This window comes from Bufo bufo, chromosome 7 (assembly GCF_905171765.1).
Source record: "Bufo bufo chromosome 7, aBufBuf1.1, whole genome shotgun sequence".
NCBI lineage: Eukaryota > Metazoa > Chordata > Amphibia > Anura > Bufonidae > Bufo > Bufo bufo.
The window spans coordinates 118,817,459-118,844,160 of NC_053395.1; the positions used below are offsets into that span (position 1 = coordinate 118,817,459).

General features: G+C 48.8%; 1 protein-coding gene across 2 annotated transcripts in view; it reads right to left on the bottom strand.

Annotated features, from left to right (window-relative positions):
• The window catches only part of CFAP410 (cilia and flagella associated protein 410), a 136,753-nt gene extending 122,727 nt beyond the window's left edge, over nt 1–14,026 (bottom strand). For both annotated transcript variants that reach the window (XM_040440944.1, XM_040440943.1), the window contains exon 1: nt 13,735–14,026. Coding sequence is in view for 1 of the 2 variants with exons in the window: in XM_040440943.1 (XP_040296877.1) it covers nt 13,735–13,811 (77 nt within the window). In the remaining variant the exon portion in view is untranslated. The remainder of the gene's footprint in view (nt 1–13,734) is intronic.
• Nucleotides 14,027–26,702: the final 12,676 nt, after the last annotated feature.

The following is a 26,702-nucleotide window of genomic DNA, read 5'->3' on the forward strand; positions in this document are numbered from 1 at the left end:
AAAATGCACAGAATATCGGTATAAATTATCGGCTATCGGCCTGAAAATTCACAGATTATTGGCTCTAAAAAAAAAACAATATCGGTTGATCCCTACTTGCCAGTATCTGTTCTGGGAGTGGGCTCCCCAACCCCAAGGGCAGGCATCTGTGATATTTATGGTCTGGTCTGGAAATGTCCATGGAACTTCTGCTGATAGATGTTCTGGTACCGTCCACCACAACAGGGAGCATCTTGCCTTTGAGGAAAGGTGGAATTTTTGATCCAAGGAATAAGGGGAGCCGTCCCACAATCTTAGGATGTCTGCTTGAAGATCTCTGCAGTGGATCTGTGCATAAGGTACTGCTGGGATTGCTGATGTCATCTGCCCTAGTATCGCCATTGCTTCCCTGAAAGTACACTGGTAGGACAGAAAGACTGACCATATTTGTTCTAGAGTTGTTGCGATACCAATTTTTTTATTCGGTTTCGATACCATGAAAAAGTATTGCGATACTCGATACCATTCGATACCACGTGAAAAAAAAAAAAGCCACATGCATTCTGCATTTTAAAAAATGGCGAATCGCGCAGTATTTTTTTATTTTTTCTGTTCTGGCGTTCACCGCATAGATTTTTTTAATATTTTAATAGTTTGGACTTTTCTGACGTGGCAATATGTAATATGTTTATTATTTATACATTTTATATGTGAAATTGGGAAAAGGGGGTGATTCATACTTCATATGTTGGTGGGGTATTTTTTTCCTTTTTTTTTTACACTTTTTATTTAATAACGATTCCCCCCCCTAGGGGCCAGAACCTGGGATCTTTTCATCCCTTGTCCTATTCACCCTGATAGAGCTCTATCAGGGTAATTAGGACTTCACACTGTCCCTGCTGCTCTGTGCTCTGTGCACACAGCATCACGGATGTTACCATGGCAGCCAGGGCTTCAGTAGCGTCCTGGCTGCCATGGCAACTGATCGGAGCCCCAGGCTTACACAGCTGGGGCTCCGATCAGAAGCTGCCACTGCACCACCAATGAGGGGGAGGGGAGAGGACCTTGTGGCCACTGCCACCAATGATTTTAATACTGGGGTGGTAGAGAGGGGCCGGCACCAATGATTTTAATGGGATGCGGGGTTGAGGGGGGGGGGGGAGAATGGGCACACTGCACCACCAATGATAATTACCCCTTAATACAGGAGGCGGGTGTCAGGGGCAGGATGCCGGCAATGCGATTCTGCTACCGGCACCCGCCTCCTGTATTATGGGTTAAAGTCTACTTTTCCTGGGTCCAGACTTTCAGTATTAGGCTACACAGAGCGGCGCCCAGCGATGTCCCAGCACTTACTATTATTCCTGGGCGCCGCTCCGTTCGCCCGCTGTGCCCCATTACTGTCTCCTCTCCTGCTCCACATGCTGATTACTATCGGAGGGATGGGGAGGAGACATCAGCTTCACTAGTGGGCGTTCCTTCTCCCTGGCTGTAGCGCTGTCCAATCGCAGCGCAGGAAGGAACGCCCACTAGAGAAGCTGATGTCTCCTCCCCATCCCTCCGATAGTAATCAGCATGTGGAGCAGGAGAGGAGACAGTAATGGGGCACAGCGGGCAAACGGAGCGGCGCCCAGGACTAATGGTGAGTGCTGGGACATCGCTGGGCGCGGCTCTGTGTAGGAAAAGTACTATCATTGATGGCGCAGTGCGCCCGCCCCTCCTCCACCCCTCTCTTCTCATTGGTGGCAGCGGCGGCAGCAGCACAGGGGGAGGGAGAGACTGCTTCCTTCTCCCCGTGCTGCTGAGAGAACATGAGCGCGCTGAGAGCAGCGCTCTCATGTTCAGAGATACTAGACTGCGCAGAAGCGCAGCCCAGTATCGAAAAAATGGAAATCCCGGTATCGTATCGATACCGGGACAGAAGTATCGATTGGGTATCGAAATTTCGATACCCGCAACAACCCTAATTTGTTCCATAATCTACTCTCTCCTTTGAGGTGGTAGAAAACTTTTTTGTAAACAGGAGTCCAACTGAATCCCCCAAAAAGACGCAAACTTGAGAAGGAATCAGATTTTATTTTTTCCAATTGATTATCCATCCCAGATTTTCTAAAGCGGAGCAGAGGAAATTCATATATTTTTCTAGACCTTATTTTGACTGAGAGACTATCAAAAAATCGTCCAGATAGGGCACCAGAGTAATTCCTGACTGTCTTAAAAAAGCCGCTAACTCTGCTACCACTTTGGTGAAGATTCTTGGAGCTTGCGCTACACCGAAGGGAAGCGCTCTGTATTGGAGATGCAGCAACTTCCCCTGAACCCAGATTGCTGTTCTTAAAAACATTTGGGAGGAGGAATGGATTAGTACATGGTAATACGCATCCTCCAGATCCAGGAAGAGGAGATTCACAGTTGTTTTCATCGTCTCTATTCAAAATTTCTTGTAGACCAGGGATTTGTTCAGTTTCTTTAGATTTAAAATAACCCTGAATATTTTTGGTGAAGAAACCAAATGGAACAAAGGGGAATAGAACCCTTTGCCCCTCTCTGTCTTGGGGACTGGACAAACTACTCACTTGTCTAAGAGAGAAAAAAAAAAATCTTTGATTCTAAAGCTTTCCTTTTTTCCAGATATTTCGGACGAACTGTCTGAGTGTAAACAAATTTTTGGACGAGAAATTAACTCCAGCCAGAATCCGTGTTCTATTACACTTAGGATCCACTTGTTCTGAGAAATGGATTTTGAGGCTGGGAAGAACTGAGACAGTCTTCCTCCCACCTGACCTCTGGCATCATTGCGGTTTATCTTTTGGTATGTTTTCCTGGGTTTTAAACAAAAAACTCCCAGACCTTTTAGGAAATTTTTCTCTTTCACTTCTATAACTTTGCCTTTTAAAACTGGCCTTGGGTTTACGAAAAAAATAAGTTTTCTGGGGAACCGGAAAGCCGTTCTTTTTGTCAGAGGCTCTCTCTAAGATGTCATCAAGAGAGGAACCAAACAGTCTAGAACCTTCCCATTGGAGAGAGCAAAGTCTGCAGTCGTGGCCAAAAGTTTTGAGAATTACATAAATATTGGAAATTGGAAAAGTTGCTGCTTAAGTTTTTATAATAGCAATTTGCATATACTCCAGAATGTTATGAAGAGTTATCAGATGAATTGCATAGTCCTTCTTTGCCATGAAAATTAACTTAATCCCAAAAAAAACCTTTCCACTGCATTTCATTGCTGTCATTAAAGGACCTGCTGAGATCATTTCAGTAATCGTCTTGTTAACTCAGGTGAGAATGTTGGCGAGCACAAGGCTGGAGATCATTATGTCAGGCTGATTGATAGCAGAAGATCAATCTCACCAATTCGTAGAGTCGTCAGTGGAGTAGAAGATCGGACCTTTTTTTTACGGCGCTGAAGCAGATGGACTCAGGACCAGGATGGTGATTATGAAGAAAATAATTTTATTCCAAGTCAACGCGTTTCAGGGGCGGTCGCATGTGAGGGACGGATAGGATGCGGGTGCGTTGCGGGAAAATGCACGATTTTTCTGTGCGAGTGCAAAGCTTTTCAATGCGTTTTGGACACGCGTGAGAAAAATCGGCATGTTTGGTACCCAGACCCGAACTTCTTCACATAAGTTCGGGTTTGGGATCGGCGTTGTGTAAATTTTATTATTTTCCTTTATAACATGGTTATAAGGGAAAATAATAGCATTCTTCATACAGAATGCTAAGTAAATTAGGGATGGAGGGGGTTAAAAATAATAATAATAATAATATTAAACTCACCTCATCCACTTGTTTGCGCAGCCCGGCTTGTCTTCTTTCTTCTTCTTTGAGGACCTGGGAGAAAAGGACCTTTGGTGACGTCACTGCACTCATCACATGATCCATCACCAACGCTACTTTCACACTAGCGTTTTTTGCGCATCCGTCATGGATCTGCAAAAACGCTTCCATTACAATAATACAACTGCATGCATCCGTCATGAATGGATACGTTTGTATTATGTCTCATATAGCCATGACGGATCTGTCATGAACACTATTGAAAGTCAATGGGGGACGGATCCGTTTTCTATTGTGTCCGAGAAAACAGATCAGCCCCCATTGACTTACATTGTGTGACAGGACGGATCATACTTGCTCCGCACCACATCGTGGACAGAAAAAACACTGCTTGCAGTATTTTTCTGTCTGCGATGGAGACGCAACCAAATGGAACGGAATCCATTCTGGTGCACTCAGTTTCCTTTAGTTCAGTTTCATCCCCATTGACAATGAATGGGGACAAAACAGAAGAGTTTTCTTCCGCTATTAAGATCCTATGACGGATCTCAACAGCGGAATTGAAAACGCTGATGTGAAAGTAGTCTAAGTTACAGCCGGATCGCAGCTGGGTAATGTAATCACTCCACAGGCCAGTGTTTCCTTCACACATGCCTTGCACTTGGTGATCTGTAATCTCTCACTCCACAGACACACCCTGCTTCCTGCTACTCACTTTTAAAACACAATCGTGAACATGAGCCACATATAAATCCCGGTGTGAACCGTGGGGAGTAAGCACCCACCCAGCTCTTTGCTTACTCCCAGTAAAAGCCAGGCCTGGATTAGCTGTTAGCAGCTATTCTAGGTAACAGTGTCTACTATCTATATTATGGACACTAGGGGTGGGCGATATGGCCTAAAATCTATATTGCGATATAATTTGAAGCATGTGCGATATATATTGCGATATATTATTTTCTTCTGTATGTATACAAAAAATACAAATTACAAAACTTTAATGTGTATTGTTAACACAGTAACAGATCTTTTTCCAAACAATGTAAAGATGAAGACTAAGTGTTAGTAAAACACAAATTTGTTGAAAATAAAGTTCAAAATGTAAAAAAATAAACATTACATTTCTTCCTCCTGTCCTGATTACTTATTTATATTGCACAAAAATAAAAAGCTGCACATATTTAAACTAAAAACCCTTCAAGTTCAACGGGTTTCTTTTCCGTTAAAGGGAACCTGTCATCAACTTTATGCTGCCCATACTAACGGCAGAATAAAGTAGAGACAGGCGAGTGGATTTAATCGGTCTGTGTAGTTTAAAAGTAATTTGTTGGCGAGAACCAACTTCACAATCATTGCAGACTGGGCCTGGAAAAGTGTCCCGGCCACCTGAGAAGAATCATGGTTATTCATGGATTCCTGCTCCCAGAAGAGCCAGTGCCATCAGCCCCTATGTGGCATTTGCCATCTGCCTGCCATATGTCCCCCAGCCCAGAAGAGCCAGTGCCATCAGCCCCATGTGGCATTTGCCATCTGCCTGCCATATGTCCCCCAGCCCAGAAGAGCCAGTGCCATCAGCCCCATGTGGCATTTGCCATCTGCCTGCCATATGTCCCCCAGCCCAGAAGAGCCAGTGCCATCAGCCCCATGTGGCATTTGCCATCTGCCTGCCATATGTCCCCCAGCCCAGAAGAGCCAGTGCCACCAGCCCCCATGTGGCATTTGCCATCTGCCTGCCATATGTCCCCCAGCCCAGAAGAGCCAGTGCCACCAGCCCCCATGTGGCATTTGCCATCTGCCTGCCATATGTCCCCCAGCCCAGAAGAGCCAGTGCCATCAGCCCCCATGTGGCATTTGCCATCTGCCTGCCATATGTCCCCCAGCCTAGAAGAGCCAGTGCCATCAGCCCCCATGTGGCAATTGCCATCTGCCTGCCATATGTCCCCCAGCCTAGAAGAGCCAGTGCCATCAGCCCCCATGTGGCATTTGCCATCTGCCTGCCCCATATGTCTCCCAGAAGAGCCAGTGCCATCAGCCCCCATGTGGCATTTGCCATCTGCCTGCCATATGTCCCCCAGAAGAGCCATCAGCCCCATGTGGCATTTGCCATCTGCCTGCCCCATATGTCTCCCAGAAGAGCCAGTGCCATCAGCCCCCATGTGGCATTTGCCATCTGCCTGCCATATGTCCCCCAGAAGAGCCATCAGCCCCCATGTGGCATTTGCCATCTGCCTGCCCCATATGTCTCCCAGAAGAGCCAGTGCCATCAGCCCCCATGTGGCATTTGCCATCTGCCTGCCATATGTCCCCCAGAAGAGCCATCAGCCCCCATGTGGCATTTGCCATCTGCCTGCCATATGTCCCCCAGAAGAGCCAGTGCCATCAGCCCCCATGTGGCATTTGCCATCTGCCTGCCATATGTCCCCAAGCCCAGAAGAGCCAGTGCCATCTGCCTGCCCCATATGTCCCCCAGAAGAGCCAGTGCCATCAGCCCACATGTGGCATTTGCCATCTGCCTGCCATATGTCCCCCAGAAGAGCCATTGCCATCAGCCCCCATGTGGCATTTGCCATCTGCCTGCCATATGTCCCCCAGCCCAGAAGAGCCAGTGCCATCAGCCCCCATGTGGCATTTGCCATCTGCCTGCCATATGTCCCCAAGCCCAGAAGAGCCAGTGCCATCTGCCTGCCCCATATGTCCCCCAGAAGAGCCAGTGCCATCAGCCCACATGTGGCATTTGCCATCTGCCTGCCATATGTCCCCCAGAAGAGCCATTGCCATCAGCCCCCATGTGGCATTTGCCATCTGCCTGCCATATGTCCCCCAGCCCAGAAGAGCCAGTGCCATCAGCCCCCATGTGGCATTTGCCCCTCCAGAATCGCTATACTTGCCTATCCAGCAGGCCAGGGTGCTCGGCGAGTCGGCAGTCCTCACTCAGCAGGTGTCGCATCTTCTTCCCAGCATGCATTGCAGGACCTGACGTCACATACAGCGTCAGCCAGCGGGCTGAAGCTGTGTGCATGCCAGGCCCTGGCAACTACAGTACAGCGCTGTGCGGAGTCGAGAGCCAGAGCCACGGCGGTGAGCAGAGAAGATTCGGGTTAGTCTATTCACTACCGCTCCTGGTCATATCGCGGTCTGGTGATATATGCGATATTGACAAAATCTGTATCGTTGCACAGATTCATATCGTCCATATCGCATATATCGCCCACCCCTAGTGGACACTAGCTTCTGGCTCCCATCCACCAAGGCCGGGTACCTTGGTGGCACGTCTCAGGCACACCACAGCAAACCACAATATGTATCTCCTTAATATGTACACCATTCTTGGAGATACATGCCGTCCGTCATATACGAGGCATGTCACTGCCTCACAATGCAGACCAAAACTACAGCCGTGTGCACGAGTGCTTACTTGGATACATTTAAAGGGGTTATCCAACCCCTATAATGACCCCCAGAAAGCTCCCCAGCACCCTCATTGTTCCTTATGAACTGTTATGGGCAATACTAGTACCAGTACAGGAGGGCCATGAGAAACTATTTACGCTGCATGAAGGGCACATTTTTTTCCTGTGATTTTTTTTATTGCTCCTTATTTATTTTTTTATGTAAAAAAAAAAATCATACCTTTACATGCCAGAGTACGCTAAGTAGGGTAACAACTGGAAGACGATGTGCCCCTGTGTCAGGATCTGCACTGCGTCCTTGTCCTTGTAGTAACAGATATGCAGGTGAAAGGCTCCTCAGGTCAGTCAAGCAAGCACTCCATCGGGTGAAAGCATGGCTGATCGGTCTGTGTAAACCGGCCTGGGGCGAGCAATACAGTAGAGGTGCTTGTAACTTCAGCTTAAACCTACTCTGATATAGGTCCCATACCTGGAAATGCATATTCCCTTACGTCCTAACCAGTGGCACAAATGGGGTATTCTGCCCCTGTGGACTGGTTAGGACAGGTGGAAGTTTAATGAAACAATCAAAAAAACACTGGCATGCACACGCCCTCCCTGCCCCCAATAAAGAGGGGTGTGACCCTCCAAACCATGTGTTTTTTTCTGTCCTGCGGACAGGACGGGACGGGTGGTGCACTCCTCCATCCCTGCGGTGGAGAGAGTGTCTTTTCCCCTTTTTATTTAAAATTCGGCAGTCTTATATGTTCCCTTGGGAACTGAGCCGCTCCTCCGATGCGGCCTGAGGATGTCCTCCGGTCTTAATCTGCTGTTGCCTCCCTTGTACAGAGCCCTGCTACTGTGGGGCTTATCTTATTTACAGAGCTGAGTGCTGGAGCGGCGGTGGCGGCGTCCTGCATGTTCGGCTAGGCGCCGGCATCCTGCGGAAGTGATGTCAGGTGACGTCACTTCTGGGTTTCGCTCCGGCCGATCGGATCGTCGGCCGGAGGTGTATTTTTGATGTTATAGGGCCGTGGGGGGCCTTTAGATGTTTCAGGGTCCCTCTCTGGGTCCATATTATAGAGTTTTTTCTTTTAGTCTTAAAGATATAAACTTAGAGGATTACCCCGCCCCTTTTGGGGCGGGGCTTTCTTTTTTGGCGCCAACAACCCTATTTAAACTGGATGAAGCTCCAGGTTCAGTCTCCTGGAGCGCAGCTTGCTGTTAACCTTGAGTGTGGTTTGGTGCTGGAGTGTTTGCTAACCTCTGTGTGCGGAAAATCTTTTGCTTATTATAAGAGCTTGCTAGGATCTTCTGGGTAAAGATCCGGAAGCTTGCGATTAAGCTCTGTTTTCTTGAATTTTGCTAAATTCATGTCTCTTTTCATTTTCAGCCATGTCGTCTACCGGTGACGGTGAGCGAGAGCCCAGCAGGAAGTCGGCGGGCAAGAGGCGCCACCTGCAGTGCCATGACTGTCAGATCGTCCTGGAGGACTCTTACGATTTCTCCCGGTGCCCATCCTGCAGGGCCAAGACCCTCCCCCAGCTGGAGCCATCTGTCCACGACGTGGTCGATTGGGTGAAGGGGTACATGGAGTCCAACATGACCCAGGTCAACGCCTCCATACAGGAATTGAAGAGTGCCCTGGTCTCCAAGCGTCATCGTCCCTCCTCCCCCCATCGTGCGATGGAGGTCTCGGGGGGTCAGGAGGCGAGAGAGGGTTCAGCCTCTTCCTCCTCGAATGAGGAGGATGGATTCGCATATTTTTTTCCGCTGGAGAAGGCACAGCGACTACTAAAATCCATCCGGTCTGGGGACCAGGACGTTGATCCGGGAGAAGCCTCATCCTCTGCCTCTAGGGGGCCTAGGGCCTTTAAAGCGGATGATTCTCTCCTGTCTCTGATGAAAACAGAGTGGAGAAAGCCAGAGAAAGGTCCAGTGTTGACCAAAAGGTTCAAGGCGGTGTTCCCGGTTAAAGAGGATCAGGTATCGTCCTGGGGGCCTGTCCCCAAAGTGGACATGACGATAGCAAAATTATCCAGAAGGACCCTGATCCCTTCAGGCGACGGGTCAAGTTTGCTGGACCCAATGGATCGGAAGGCGGACTGCGCCCTTAGGCGCGCTTACTCCTCGGCCTCCGCCTCTGTCGCAATTTCCTCGTCCGAAGTGGCGAATTTTCTAAAATCTAGATTTTCTCACATCCAGTCTGACCTGGACCAAGGGGTCTCTAGGGACGACATTCTGGCCTCATGTAAGACGGCCAGCCTAGCCATTGACTTCTTGTGTGACGCAGCTCCACAACAACTGAAATTGGCATCCAAGACCATGGCTCTTTCAACCGCGGGCAGGCGTCCGCTTTGGTTGAAACCTTGGAAGGCCGATACGACCTCAAAACATAACCTCTGTGCCATGGCATATGAACCCGGCAAACTCTTTGATGCAGAGCTTGACCACATAATGGAGGGGCTGTCGGACAAGAAGGGCAAGTCCCTTCCCCAGCAGTCCTTTCGTGGTCGGGGCAAGGGGTATAGTTCCAGAGCGGAACCGCAACCCAGACCCCAGAGGAATTGGGGTTCCCGTAGAGGAGGAAGATCCTCTCGGGGTTCTAGACCCCCCCAAGAAGTCCTCGGCGCTCTGATTGCGGGCCTCCTCGAGGCTTTTGGTATTTAGCCGGTCTGAGTGGAGATCTCGGGCTCCCTTCTCCCCACATTCCCCTAGGCGGCCGCCTACAGCACTTTCTACCTTGTTGGCAGGATCATATCCAGGACAGTTGGGTCCTGCGTGTAATTTCTCATGGCTACCTTGTAGACTTGAGCAGTTTGCCTCTGGACAAGTTTGTCCAGACAAGGCTTCTTCCCAGCAACAAGCAGAAGATTCTAGAAAGCTACGTGCTAGAATACTTCCAGAAGGGGGCCTTAGAAGAGGTTCCTCTCCAAGAGAGGGGAACAGGTATCTACTCCCCAGTTTTCCTGGTACCCAAGAGTACCGGTGGTTGGAGGATGATTATAGATCTGAGGTTCTTCAACCGTTTCATAAAACAAAAGAAGTTTCGTATGGAAACTATCCAGTCAGTGACCAATCTTCTTATGCCGGGAGATTTCTTGGCAACCTTAGACCTCAAGGATGCTTATCTCCATATTCCCATCTATCCTGGGTCCAGAAGATTCTTAAGGATCGCGGTAAACATCGGGGGGGTCCTAAAACATTTTCAGTTTGTGGCCCTCCCATTTGGGATTTCTTCAGCCCCACACACTTTCACCAAAGTAGTGGTCTCTGTGGTGGCCGCACTAAGGCTTCAGGGCCTGAGCATAGTTCCATACTTGGACGACTGGCTCCTCAGAGCTCCTTCCCAAGCGATCCTGTCCCAACACATCCAACAGGCTGTTACATTCCTACATCAGTTAGGATGGATAATCAATTGGGACAAATCCCAACTTCAACCAGCCACCTCGGTAAGGTTCCTGGGGTTCATGGTGGATTCAATCAGGATGACAATTCATCTCACTCCCGAAAGAAGGCAATCCGTGCAACAGACAGCCCGTTCCCTCTCTGTACCAAAACAGGTAACGATTCGAACGTGGATGAGGATGTTGGGACTAATGTCTTCAACCGCAGAGGCGGTACCTTGGGCATTATGGCACCTACGTCCGCTCCAGTCGGAAGTATTAGCCAAGTGGAATCACAGTCCGGTGGGACTCAATTCCGTGCTCTCCCTGCCTTACAAAGTCCGATCCTCTCTGCGGTGGTGGTCCCACCTCACGGACGGCAAGTCCCTGATGCAACCCTCTTGGATCATACTTACTTCAGACGCATCCCTAGTAGGCTGTGGTGCGCATCTTCAGGACAAAACAGTCCAGGGAACTTGGACACCTCAGGAGAGGTTATGGTCATCGAATCTCCTGGAGATCAGAGCAATCAGACTAGCTCTTCTTCATTTTGCTCCCGTCATTCGAGGGAAGGCAGTGAAGGTACAGTCAGACAGCATGACCGCTGTACTGTATATCAACAAGCAGGGAGGCACGAGGTCACAAAGTCTCCTGAGAGAGATAGGGGTGATTTTGGATTGGGCAGAACTGAACCTCACCCACTTATCAGCCGTTCACATTCGCGGAGTTCACAATGTGATTGCGGATCGTCTGAGCCGAGGTCTTCCAACCGGAGAATGGTCACTTCATCCAGAGGTCTTCAAGGAGATAACGCTCAGGTGGGGCATGCCAGAGATCGATCTCATGGCAACGAGGTTCAACACCAAGGTGGAGAAGTATTGCTCCCTTTACAGGGAGGACAACCCGGTGGCGATAGATGCACTGTCAATCCCATGGAGGTTCAGGCGGGCCTACATCTTCCCTCCAATTTCCTTGATACCAAGGGTCTTGATGAAAATCAGGCAGGACCAAGCGTCAGTTATCGCCATTATCCCATACTGGCCGAAAAGAGCTTGGTTTACCCAACTCTTACAGATGAGTCGGGGTCAATTTCTGAGGCTTCCCCCAGAGAGAGTACTGGTGTCGGGGGGCACCCAGGTCTCCTCAAATCTTCAAATGTTCAACCTGACGGCCTGGAGGTTGATCAGTCCCTTCCAGGGATAGAAGGGCTATCGGGGTCTGTCTTGAGAACCCTGGAGCACTCCAGATCAGAAGCTACCAATAAGGCCTACTCCAGAATCTGGAAGATCTTTTCATCCTGGTGTACAAGACATCAGCAAAGATCCGCTGAAGCTTCCATCCCGATGATCCTCCAATTTCTTCAGGACGGTCTGGACAGGGGGCTATCACCAGCTACCCTTAAAGTGCAGATTTCAGCAATCTCTGCTTGTCTCAACAGAGCTATTTCTCAAGACCCCCTTATCAAGGGGTTCCTGAAGGGAGCCTCAAGATTAAAGCCTACAGTAATCAGACCTATCCCGGCTTGGGATTTGTCGGTCGTGCTCAGGGGGTTATCATCTCCCCCCTTTGAGCCCCTAGAGGAGGCGGGATTCAGGTTCCTGACCTGGAAGATCACCTTCTTGTTAACTGTGACCTCTGCAAAGCGAGTTGGGGAACTCCAGGCTTTTTCTGCCTTTGAGCCATATACGAAGTTCCTACAGGATCGGGTACTTCTAAAATTTTTACCTACCTTCATCCCAAAGGTTCCTTCCTTTGACAATATCAATCAGGTGATCTCCCTACCAACATTGGCTCCACCCCCCTCCTCTGAGGAAAGAGGGCTCCATACCCTCGATATTGCGAGATGTCTTAGGATTTACCTGGAACGCTCCAAGGTATTTAGGAAGGATGAAAACCTCCTTATCCTTTTTTCCAGTACCCATAAGGGGAGGAAAGCCTCTAAGCCCTCCATCAGTCGCTGGATTAAAGAGGCAATTCGGGAGTCTTATATGTCTCAGGGCTCGGAGCCCCCTGAATTTGTAAGGGCCCACTCTACTCGAGCAGTGGCCACTTCTTTTGCAGAGAGAAGCTCGATCCCATTGGACGTGATCTGTAAGTCAGCTTCTTGGAGTTCTCACTCCACTTTTATCTCATACTATAGAGTGGATACCAGAATACATAGTTATTCCTCATTTGGCCGGACAGTGTTATCTTCCGCCAGGCATGAGGACCCTCCCATGGGGGTTTCTACTTGCTAAATCCCCATTTGTGCCACTGGTTAGGACGTAAGGGAATCGTTAATTTCTAACGATAATTTGTTTTCCCTTAGTCCTAACAGTGGCACACAAATTTCCCCCCCATGTTTTATTAATTGAGATTATGGTTGTCTACTTGTAATTGCACATGGTTTGGAGGGTCACACCCCTCTTTATTGGGGGCAGGGAGGGCGTGTGCATGCCAGTGTTTTTTTGATTGTTTCATTAAACTTCCACCTGTCCTAACCAGTCCACAGGGGCAGAATACCCCATTTGTGCCACTGTTAGGACTAAGGGAAAACAAATTATCGTTAGAAATTAACGAGGACTGCCCATTTATGGGTCGAACGTACATAAGCCTACACATTCTCAGGACAGGACAGCCCAAATTTGCAGGGACTGTAACTAAAAATTAAGAAAAGTACCTACAAAGTCGGGAATATTGGTAACTACGCAAGGTTTTGACAGAAGGAGATGGAGAGCATGAAGTGAGTAAAGCTGTGGAGGGGGCCCTGTAGATTACCATGAGCAGCCTTTATCCCGGACAATACTCATCTCTACCCCGAAAATTACCAACTCATTGCGGTCAACTCTCCTCGGGTCTACCTTTACCTCACATGGAAGGACAGAATACAATGTGGAGGCACAGGGATGGCATTGTGGTCAGCTCTCCTCAGGTCTACCTTTACCTCACATGGAAGGACAGAATCCAATGTGGAGGCACAGGGATGGCATTGCGGTCACCTCTCCTGAGGTCTACCTTTACCTCACATGGAAGGACAGAATCCACTGTGAAGGCACAGGGAAGGCCAGAATCAGTACATCATTCTAGAGGTCACTTCTCATATAATACCTGGGGCTCTGATATATCAGGAGAAATCCCAGAACTAACACTGAGTGTAGGAGTGGCACACACTGAGGGCTCTGCATGGAAGGACCCGCAGCACAAGGACTCGGTGAACTCACCAGCAGTTTAACTTCTTCACACTGTCCAGCTCTGACGCCTTCGCCCGGGAAAGCACCTGTTTCCGTGTTAACTTCATCCCCGCCACTAGTGCACACCGCAGGACCGGTAACCAAGGCTATAGACGCGCCGGCTGTAAGCTGGTTGGTCGCTATGGGGCGTGGTAAGAACGATGCTCGAACTCTGAGGACGCAGCATTTGCGTTGCAAGCCTCGTTCGCAGCACTGATTTGTTGGAACCGGTGTTCCGTTAGATTTCCCTATCCCGTGAGAATTCCCTACTCTCGTCAATTCCGGCTGCACCCGACATGACGTGAGGAGGTGTGCCGCGCAGGGGTAGGGATATTTCACAGCAGTTAGCTGGACACCGGTGTTCTGAGAAAAAAACCTTACCTTGAAAGAAAACCTTACCCCACGTGACTTCCGGGGGGGTGTCGGGGGGGGGGGGGGGTGCGCCTCAGCGCTTGCGCAGTACAACGGGCGACCAGGAACTTAGTGAACTCATGATAAACTGCGCGCAGATTCCTTGGTGCGCGCGAGAATACCGCGCGTGCACCCAGCTGCGCATGCGCCGTCAGGGTTAAGGAGATTTCACAGTCTTTCGACATGCAAAACATCTCCTTACCCTGACACCGCGCACGCGCGGATTTTCCACACTACACAGCGCTCATTAGATTGCTGGCTTCTAGCAGGGGGCGTGGTTGCAGCATATTGGGGGGCAATGATTAAAACAGGTGGGGTGTGCAGCATTTTGGGGGACGGGGGCAATGATTAATACAGGTGGGGTGTGCAGCATTTTGGGGGACAATGCTTCAAAGGGGGATGCAGCATATTTGGGGGGGCATTGTATACTCCACCAGGTGTGTGCATCATATTGGGGGGCATTTCTCCATCCAGGCGGTGTGCGCAGCATATTTGGGGGGGCATTGTATACTCCACCAGGTGTGTGCATCATATTGGGGGGCATTTCTCCATCCAGGCGGTGTGCGCAGCATATTGGGGGGCATTTCTCCATCCAGGCGGTGTGTGCAGCATATTGGGGGGACATTTCTCCATCCAGGCGGTGTGCGCAGCATATTGGGGGGCATTTCTCATTCCAGGCGGTGTGTGCAGCATATTTGGGGGCATTTCTCCATCCAGGCGGTGTGTGCATCATTTTGGGGGGCATTTCTCCATCCAGGCGTTGTGTGCAGCATATTGGGGGGCATTTCTCCTTGCAGGCGGTGTATGCAGTATTTTGGGGGGCATTGCTTCATCCAGATGGTGTGTGCAGCATTTTAGGGGACATTTCTCCATCCAGGCGGTGTGCGCAGCATATTGGGGGGACATTTCTCCATCCAGGCGGTGTGCGCAGCATATTGGGGGGACATTTCTCCATCCAGGCGGTGTATGCAGTATTTTGGGGGGCATTGCTTCATCCAGATGGTGTGTGCAGCATTTTGGGGGACATTTCTCCATCCAGGCGGTGTGTGCAGCATATTGGGGGGCATTTCTCCATCCAGGCGGTGTGTGCAGCATATTGGGGGGCATTTCTCCATCCAGGCGGTGTGCGCGGCATATTGGGGGGCATTTCTCCATCCAGGCGGTGTGCGCAGCATATTGGGGGGCATTTCTCCATCCAGGCGGTGTGCGCGGCATATTGGGGGGCATTTCTCCATCCAGGCGGTGTGTGCAGCATATTGGGGGGCATTGCTTCATCCAGGCGGTGTGTGCAGCATATTGGGGGGCATTTCTCCATCCAGGCGGTGTGCACAGTACTTTGGGGGGCTTTGCTTCATCCAGGCTGTGTGTGCAGCATATTGGGGGGCATTTCTCCATCCAGGCGGTGTGTGCAGCATATTGGGGGGCATTTCTCCATCCAGGCGGTGTATGCAGCATATTGGGGGGGCATTTCTCCATCCAGATGGTGTGTGCAGCATATTGGGGGGCATTTCTCCATCCAGATGGTGTGCGCAGCATATTGGGGGGGCATTTCTCCATCCAGGCGGTGTGCGCAGCATATTGGGGGGGCATTTCTCCATCCAGGCGGTGTGCGCAGCATATTGGGGGGCATTTCTCCATCCAGGCGGTGTGCGCAGCATATTGGGGGGCATTTCTCCATCCAGGCGGTGTGCGCAGCATATTGGGGGGGGGGGCATTTCTCCATCCAGGCGGTGTGTTCAGCATATTGGGGGGGCATTGCTTCATCCAGATGGTGTGTGCAGCATTTTGGGGGACATTTCTCCATCCAGGCGGTGTATGCAGCATATTGGGGGGCATTTCTCCATCCAGGCGGTGTGTGCAGCATATTGGGGGGCATTTCTCCATCCAGGCGGTGTGTGCAGCATATTGAGGGGCATTTCTACATCCTGGCGGTGTGTGCAGCTTATTGGGGGGGTTTGCTTCATCCAGGCGGTGTGCGCAGCATATTGGGGGGCATTTCTCCATCCAGGCGGTGTGCGCAGCATATTGGGGGGCATTTCTCCATCTAGGCGGTGTGTGCAGCATATTGAGGGGCATTTCTACATACAGGCGGTGTGTGCAGCATATTGAGGGGCATTCCTACATCCAGGCGGTGTGTGCAGCATATTGTGGGGCATTTCTACATCCAGGCGATGTGTGCAGTACTTTGGGGGGCTTTGCTTCATCCAGGCGGTGTGCGCAGCATATTGGGGGGCGATGATTAATACAGGTGGGGTGTGCAGCATATTGGGGCATTGTTTAACCCATATGGAAGAGAAATATATTTTGAATATATTTAGTAAATAAATTTATATGTTTGACATATATGTACAATATATTGTCTCACTCAAATATATTTTAAGATATTTAAAAAATGTAAATGAAAATATATTTTACAAAGTTATATATTTGAAAATATATTTTTAACATTCAGCTGCAAAGAAAAGCTGTATGGTATCAGGAAGGCAGTATCTTTATAATATAATGATCTCTCTCTTTGGGTGGTCCACACTTTGGAATCACTAGAAGAAGTTTCTGTCAGGTCTGCAGCCTGGTATGAATCGGCTAAGTGGAAGTTTACTATAGAATGGCCGTTTGCTCTTCTTTTTAACCACCTCAGCCCCCCTAGCTTAAACCCCCTTAATGACCAGACCACTTTTTACAATTCTGCACTACACTACTTTCACGGTTTATTGCTCGGTCATACAACTTACCACCCAAATGAATTTTACCTCCTCTTCTTCTCACTAACAGAGCTTTCATTTGGTGGTATTTCATTGTTGCTGACATTTTTACTTTTTTTGATATAAATCAAAAATTACAGATTTTTTTGCAAAAAAATGACATTTTTCACTTTCTGTTGTAAAATTTTCTGTTGTAAAACTGTTAAGCCCCCTCCTCCAGTTTTTTGCTTAGTGTCCAAGGAGGCAAGACACTCCCTGCTCTGCAGGGCTGTTTTCTCCTTGTTTAAATTTTGTTAAAATTTTGATTTTTACTTTTTTCTTTTCTTTTTGTTCCAGACCATCAGGGACAACAGAGACGCACTAGACCTCTCTGCTTCTCCCAGGGTCGAGCTGCGCCAGTACCGGTCACCGCACTGCTGCCTCCCCCACAGAAGGCAAGGTGGACCAGTGCAGCCCAGCTCCCCTGCATCCCGCCAGCGCAAGGGTCACCCGCACGCCAAGTCCCTCTACCAGCGTCCTGCCACTACGGTGCCAGTAGCTGAAGGGGCGACCCTGCTGGAACGGACCGAGGGTGAAGACTGCTATGGTGAGAGAGTGGCTTCTCCAGCCCTACGTCCCCCCCCCCCCCCACCACCCCCGGTCTCCTGCGTGCCTGACCCCCATACTGTGCCTCTGGACCCTTCCCCTGCTGGATCTAGGCTGGCCCCTGGGGTTCCGCAGAGTGGCAATCTGCTCCCTGTTCCCCCCCCCCTGCCTGGCCCCCATAGGACATGCAGCTAGTGGCTTTCTCCCCACCGCTAGTTGCAGAATGCTGCGACATAGTTTCTGCCGCGTTTGCCTGCCTTCTCCTGCCGGTTCCTCCATCCACACGGGCACCCGATCTCAGGGTCCCCCCATCTCCTTACCAGAGTGTTGCTCAGGGCCTGGGGCCCGCTCCTGACGGCAGTGGCGTAAGGCCTCGCCTCCGGCCGGCATTGACATTCCGGTGCGGCCGGGCGCCGCAAAAATTTTGGCCCAGGCTTCCGGGCCCCTGACTCTTCCGGCCGGCGGGGTGGGCTCCCGCGGCCGGCATTGGGCTTGACCACTATGCTCCGACGCATGCGCAGTTCCTTCCCTGAGGCTGATGCCAGCACAGGGAAGGAACACTATTAGGACACTGCACATGTGCTAGCTCACACATGGCGAGATTACGGCGCTCTGGCTGTCTGATGTCGGGGAGCGAGGAGGAGATTCTGAAGATGCGGGGCGGTGCTGGGCTTCTTCACGCTGGACTCCTCTCACATACAGGACTCATCTCAGGGTAATTTGCATATGGATCAAATATTTTTTTTCCCACAATAAAAGCACACAGAGCTATGGGGACTGGGTATTGCAGATGTGCTAGCGGCGATCTAGCAACCCATGTCCTCAGCTCTATACATCAAATCCTGGTGACAGATTACCTTTAATACCTTTGTGCTTTTCAGATCTCCATGTTGAATCCCTTGCCTTGAATACTGTATTCCCTGTTCCTTTTAGAATAATTGTGTAATTGTGACCGACTGCTATGTCTATAGTTATTCAGTCTAACAATTTATTTTTATTTTTTCTTGATTGCCGACTGTGAGGAGCCTGTTCTCCTGTGGGATACGAGGGAGATGAAGGGGGTCGATGATGGCTACGCTCCACGGCTATTCTGGGTGGACGCATCTAAGCGTCATCTCGCGAGACGCGAGATGACGCGTAGATGCGGCCCGCGCATGCGCAGTTCGCGCCGGTAAAAGGCGCAGAAGAAGTTGGTCACCAACCTGCCAGTCAATGATCAGCCCTGGCAGGTTGGTGATTTTGAAAAATCGAATCAGAAGTCACTTAACACATTATATTTATAAATATAATGTGTTAAATGGCTTCTGTGCTCCTCTGCTGGGTCCTTTTCGTCGGTTGGACCCTGCAGAGAGCACAGGTCACAGTGAGTACACCAAGCACACTACACTTAGCCCCAGATCACACCCCCATCACCCCAATTAACCCCTTGATCACCCCTTTCAATCACCTGTCAATCACTAGTGAAAGGGAAAAAAGTGATCAGTGTAAACTGTCACTTTTTTTTTTTCACTAGTATTGACTTTTAGGTTTAGCTTAGTTTAGGCCCCCTTTGGTAGGTAGTTAGCTTCCGTTAGCGCCCAGCCCACGGCACCGCAGTCACTGATTCGCTGATTAGCGTAGCGCTAATCAGCATTTGTACATTTATAGTATCTGTAAGTGATCAGAACTGATCACAGTCAGATCTATAATAGTATTAGTGTCACCTTAGCTCGCCCTCCACCCAAAACGCAGTGTTTGCCCGATCAGGCCTGATTGGTCGCCCACACGTGCGTTCACCCACGCCCGCCCCGCCGCAGTGACAATTTTTTTTTTTTTTTATCAATCGCAGCGGCCTCCGGTACTTCGCTAGCCTCCCATTTGTAAGACAGGCTTGCTCTTTTTCTTGGGTAGTCTCAGGGAATACCCCCTAAATTTAGTTGTCCAAATGTCAAACAGGGGGTATTCTTCTGACAGGCTTCTGACCCAGTCAGATGAGGAATGGGAACCCTCATCTGACGAATCCAGCGGGTCAGAATACGAACCGGTAGAAAGCAGTGTCAGTCTGACCCAAAGTTCGGACAAGGAGGTTGAGGTCCCTGATACCACCAGGCGTACCTGGCCCCGTGTCGCTAGACCACAGGTTGCGCAGGATCCACTTCAAGGGCAGCAGAGTGGGGCTGGCGCTGTCGGATTACGTGGTGAGGCATACACCAGCAGCGCACACCATCCTGGACCTAATACCAGCACTGCCGTAGAACATGGTGAAGTGGCGAGCACCAGAAGGGCAGTTGAAGCTGGTACGGTGGCACCTGCAGTAGTTACCCCGTCGCAGCCACCGCACAGACAGGCCCGTAGAGCCCCTAGAGTCCCTGAGGTGCTGGCAAACCCTGATTGGCAGTCCCCATCTTCAGCCGCACCTGTAGTTCCCCCTTTCACCGCCCAGTCTGGAGTTCGTGTTGAGACAGCTCAGATCGCATCGGCACTGGGGTTTTTTGAGCTGTTCTTGACCGCCGGAGCTCTTGGACTTAGTCGTGGCAGAAACAAACCGGTATGCCACTCAATTTATAGCCGCCAACCCGGGAAGCTTTTATGCCCATTCTTTACAGTGGTAACCCGTCCAAGTTTCCGAATTTCAAACTTTTCTGGGCCTTCTCCTCAACATGGGCCTGACAAAAAAGCATGAATTGCGGTCATATTGGTCCACGAACCCAATTCATCACATGCCCATGTTCTCTGCTGCCATGTCCAGGACACGATTTGAGGCCATCCTGCGTTTCCTGCACTTTAGCGATAACAGCACCTCCCGTCCCAGAGGCCACCCAGCTTTTGACCGGCTCCACAAAATTCGGCCCCTCATAGACCACTTTAACACCAAATTTGCAGATTTGTATACCCCTGAGCAAAACATCTGCGTAGATGAGTCCCTTATACATTTTACCGGGCACCTTGGCTTCAAACAATACATCCCAAGCAAGCGTGCCCGGTATGGGGTCAAATTGTATAAGCTCTGTGAAATGGCCACAGGCTATACCCACAAATTTCGTGTCTATGAGGGTAAAGATCAGACCCTGGAGCCGGTCGTTGCCCTGACTACCTGGGGAGCAGTGGGAAGACAGTCTGGGACTTGGTGTCACCCTTATTTGGCAAGGGGTACCATCTTTATGTGGACAATTTCTAAACAAGTGTGCCCCTCTTCAGGCATTTGTTCCTAGAACAGATTGGCTGCGGTGGCACCACGCGACCTAGTCGCCGGGGCTTCCCCCAACGGCTCGTTACCACCCGTCTTGCAAGGGGGGAGAGGGCTGCCTTGTGTAACGAAGAACTGCTCGCGGTGAAATGGAGAGACAAGCGTGACGTTTACATGCTCTCCTCCATTCACGCAGACACGACAATACAAATTGAACGGGCAACCAGTGTCATTGAAATGCCCCTTTCGGTCCACGACTATAATTTGCTCATGGGTCTCTCAGGATACTAGGTTTTGAGAGACCCTAACACACAGGGGTGCTAGTGTGCTACTGCAGCTATGTGAAACGGTAGAAACCTCTCCTTTCACTTGGGATAAAGTGCATAATGTACTTTGCACCATCTCTGTGTGATTTACATTTTACACATTGTCCCATGGGAAAGGAGAGGTTTCTGCTAGGAAAATAGAGTGAAAAGTAAAAAAAATTAATAAAATTTAACAGGTAGCAAGAAAAAGAAATCTTGAGTTAGTTTAGGTTTTAAAAGTTTTATGATGTTCAGGTTTTCTAAAGTTCGTAACGTTCAAATTTATGAGCCTGCTGCTTGTTTTTTCTTCTTTTTTTACTAACCACCCTTTATTTTCCAGCTGGACCAACCGACGAAAACGCTGCAGCACTGATCTGCATTCTGAGAGAAGCATTGCGCTGGTGTCAGTTTACATGTGAAGTCGGTGTATGCGGCGCTGCAAGACGAGATTTCTCCTCTGCAGTACAGGTACGTTTGCCCAGGCATATGAGCTGAGGAGAGATGTTGGAGTTCATATGCTTTGGCAAACACTTTGTATCAAAAATCTGGCAAAGATGTCTTCCTCCACAACGATCGATTGATCGATGTGAATGGAGAAATTATGTTTGCCAGGACATAGGAGCTGAGTGGGTATGGATGTTTGGGCGGAGCCCCTATGTCCTGGCAATCGTCAGGCCCCTCTTTTTTTTTTTTTTTCTTGCATATTTTTTGGCATTGAATTTTTCATCCACATTGATCGATGCAAATGAAGAAATCTGTGCCGTTCATTTTTTCTTTCAGCCCAGAGGCTGAACGGAAAAAAAATCTCATTACTCGTATGCTCAATACAAGGAGAATAGCAGAAACTCCTAATGCTGGTGTCACGACCGCTAGCCCAGCAGCAGTTGTGTCGCACCAGACGGAGGGGAAGGGGGACCCTTATCTACGGATGGGAAATAGAATGGCCACCCCTGACTAACCCTAAGCTGGCACCTGTCTGCCCTGATACCCTAGACGGGGTGTGAACCCGTGCGGCGAGCAGGATGCCTAAACCCTCAGTCGCCCTAACAAGACTGGACTGGGGAAAGGCCGATGGGAGCGCTAGTCACCATCACTCACGTCTAGGAAAACAACAGGGGAAGACAGCAACAAACAAACAACAGCAGAGATAGACTTATCCAGTCACGAGCAGAGAAGGCGATCCCAAACACGACAGTCCACGCCGGACAAGTGCTCCACAGCAACACCATCAAATGATCTCCTTCCAAGGTCAGAGTAGCACTGGAAGTAAGGACTATATCTGGCAATGACTGCAAGTGAAACTGAAACTAATATAGTAGCTGGGAGTGGCAGACAGGACTCACCTGAGAAGGATGCCTACAAACTCCCAGTCAGGACAAAAAGGTTCACAAGGCAAAACCCAGATGACATACCCTGAACCACGGAGCAAACTCACAAGCTATCGCGAGTAGCAAGTCGCTGCGACCTTCTCCTCCCAGACCTGTCTGGATCAGTCACAGTCGTGACAGCTGGCCATACATGTAATGACTGCGGAGACCCTCAAATGCCAGGGCAGTACAAACACCCCACAAATGACCCCATTTTGGAAAGAAGACACCCCAAAGTATTCGCTGAGGGGCATATTGAGTCCATGAAAGATTGAACTTTTTGTCACAAGTTAGCGGAAAGGGAGAATTTGTGAAAAAAAAAAAAAAAAATTCCGCTAACTTGTGCCAAAAAAAAAAATCTTCTATGAACTCGCCATGCCCCTCACGGAATACCTTGGGGTGTCTTCTTTCCAAAAAGGGGTCACATGTGGGGTATTTAAACTGCCCTGGCATTTTAGAAGCCCTAAAGCGTGAGAAGAAAAATGCATAAAAATGCTCTCCTAAAAGGTACTCATTGGAATTAGGGCCCCTTTGCACATCTTGGCTGCAAAAAAGTGTCACACATGTGGTATCGCCGTACTCAGGAGAAGTAGGGCAATGTGTTTTGGGGTGTATTTTTCTTGATAAAGAAAATGGGAAAAGTTGTCATTTACAGAGATATTTCTCTCACCCAGCATGGGTATATGTAAAAATACACCCCAAAACACATTGCCCTATTTCTCCTGAGTACGGCGATACCACATGTGTGACAATTTTTTGCAGCCTAGGTGCGCAAAGGGGCCCAAATTCCAATGAGTACTTTTAGGATTTCACAGGGCATTTTTACGCATTTGAATTCCAACTACTTGTCACACTTTAGGGCCCTTAAAATGCCAGGGCAGTATAACTACCCCACAAGTTACCCCATTTTCGAAAGAAGACACCCAAGGTATTCTGTGAGGGGTATGGCGAGTTCATGTATAATTTTATTTTGTCACAAGTTAGTGGAATATGAGACTTTGTTTTTTTTTTTTTACATTTACGCTCACTTGACAAAAAATAAAAACTTCCATGAACTCACTATGCCCATCAGCGAATACCTTAGGGTGTCTACTTTCTGAAATGGGGTCATTTGTGGGGTGTTTCTACTGTCTGGGCATTGTAGAACCTCAGGAACCATGACAAGTGCTCAGAAAGTCAAAGTGCGGAAATTCACTTTTTTGCACCATAGTTTGTAAACGCTATAACTTTTACCCAAACCAATAAATATACACTTATTGCATTTTTTTAATCAAAGACATGTAGAACAATAAATTTAGAGAAAAATTGATATAGAAATGTAGTGTTCTTTGAAAAATTTTACAACAGAAAGTGAAAAATTTCATTTTTTTTGCAAAAAAATCTGTCATTTTTTATTTATATCAAAAAAGTTAAAATGTCAGCAACAATGAAATACCACCAAATGAAAGAGCTATTAGTGAGAAGAAAAGGTGGTAAAATTCATTTGGATGGTAAGTTGTATGACCGAGCAATAAACCGTGAAAGTAGTGTAGTGCAGAATTGTAAAAAGTGGTCTGGTCATTAAGGGGGTTTAAGCTAGGGGGGCTGAGGTGGTTAAAAAGAAGAGCAAACGGCCATTCTATAGTAAACTTCCACTTAGCCGATTCACACCAGGCTGCAGACCTGACAGAAACTTCTTCTAGTGATTCCAAAGTGTGGACCACCCAAAGAGAGAGATCATTATATTATAAAGATACTGCCTTCCTGATACCATACAGCTTTTCTTTACAGCTGAATGTAATTTCTCCATGTTGTAAACTACAGTGGATTTTCTTTGCCAGTTTCAAATTTTAATAAAGTCCTGATTATTCATATGAATTGTCAACTGATTATTTTTGAAGAAACAAAGTATTTTGTAGACAACTTGACATTTTTGTAATATTGTTTTATTAATAAACGCATTTGATAAAGCTGATTTGGTTATCGCTGATATTCTATAATGTAGGTAATGAAACAAAAATATGAAATTTAGAGTTAAAAAAACACAAAGAAAACTAAGTTTCTCATATTGAAACCAGATTAAAGGGCTTTTTTGCCGGTATTATTTTTTTTACTGAAACCCACCTGATCACAGCGCACTTTTTAAAAAATATCAAAAATATATTTTAAAATTATATTTTTAAATATGTTTTTGGAAAATATATTTGAATTACATTTTTAGAATGCATTCCCAAATAATTTTTTTTGTTAAAATATCTGAAAAATATATGTTAATAATATATTTTCAAATATATAACTTTGTAAAATATATTTTCATTTACATTTTTTAAATATCTTAAAATATATTTGAGTGAGACAATATATTGTACATATATGTCAAACATATAAATTTATTTACTAAATATATTCAAAATATATTTCTCTTCCATATGGGTTAAACAATGCCCCAATATGCTGCACACCCCACCTGTATTAATCATTGCCCCCCAATATGCTGCACACACTGCCTGGATGGAGAAATGTCCCCCAAAATGCTGCACACACCATCTGGATGAAGCAATGCCCCCCCAAAATACTGCATACACCGCCTGGATGAAGCAAAGCCCCCAAAGTACTGCACACAACGCCTGGATGAAGCAATGCCCCCCAATATGCTGCACACCCCACCTGTATTAATCATTGCCCCCCAATATGCTGCACACACCGCCTGGATGGAGAAATGCCCCCCTCAATATGCTGCACACACCGCCTGGATGAAGCAAAGCCCCCAAAGTACTGCACACACCGCCTGGATGGAGAAATGCCCCCCAATATGCTGCATACACCGCCTGGATGGAGAAATGTCCCCCAAAATGCTGCACACAACGCCTGGATGAAGCAATGCCCCCCAATATGCTGCACACACCGCCTGGATAGAGAAATGCCCCCCAATATGCTTCACACACCGCCTGGATAGAGAAATGCCCCCCAATATGCTGCACACACCGCCTGGATAGAGAAATGCCCCCCAATATGCTGCACACACGGCCTGGATGGAGAAATGCCCCCCAATATGCTGCGCACACCATCTGGATGAAGCAATGCCCCCCAAAATACTGCATACACAGCCTGGATGAAGCAAAGCCCCCCAAAGTACTGCACACACCGCCTGGATGGAGAAAGGCCCTCAATATGCTGCACACACCGCCTGGATGGAGAAATGCCCCCCAATATGCTGCATACACCGCCTGGATGGAGAAATGCCCCCCCAATATGCTGCGCACACCATCTGGATGGAGAAATGCCGCCCCAATATGCTGCGCACACCGCCTGGATGGAGAAATGCCCCCCTCAATATGCTGCACACACCGCCTGGATGAAGCAAAGCCCCCAAAGTACTGCACGCACCGCCTGGATGGAGAAATGCCCCCCAATATGCTGCATACACCGCCTGGATGGAGAAATGTCCCCCAAAATGCTGCACACAACGCCTGGATGAAGCAATGCCCCCCAATATGCTGCACACACCGCCTGGATAGAGAAATGCCCCCCAATATGCTTCACACACCGCCTGGATAGAGAAATGCCCCCCAATATGCTGCACACACCGCCTGGATAGAGAAATGCCCCCCAATATGCTGCACACACGGCCTGGATGGAGAAATGCCCCCCAATATGCTGCGCACACCATCTGGATGAAGCAATGCCCCCCAAAATACTGCATACACAGCCTGGATGAAGCAAAGCCCCCCAAAGTACTGCACACACCGCCTGGATGGAGAAATGCCCTCAATATGCTGCACACACCGCCTGGATGGAGAAATGCCCCCCAATATGCTGCATACACCGCCTGGATGGAGAAATGCCCCCCCAATATGCTGCGCACACCATCTGGATGGAGAAATGCCGCCCCAATATGCTGCGCACACCGCCTGGATGGAGAAATGCCCCCCTCAATATGCTGCACACACCGCCTGGATGGAGAAATGCCCCCCAATATGCTGCGCACACCGCCTGGATGGAGAAATACCCCCCAATATGTTGCACACACCATCTGGATGGAGAAATGCCCCCCAATATGCTGCGCACACCATCTGGATGAAGCAATGCCCCCCAATATGCTGCACACACTGCCTGGATGGAGAAATGCCCCCCAATATGCTGCACACAACGCCTGGATGGAGAAATGCCCCCCAATATGCTGCGCACACCGCCTGGATGGAGAAATGCCCCCCAATATACTGCGCACACCGCCTGGATAGAGAAATGCCCCCCCAATATGCTGCGCACACCGCCTATATAGAGAAATGCCCCCCCAATATGCTGCACACACCGCCTGGATAGAGAAATCCCCCCCAATATGCTGCGCACGCCGCCTGGATAGAGAAATGCCCCCCCAATATGCTACGCACACCGCCTGGATGGAGAAATAACCCCCAATATGTTACATACACCGCCTGGATGG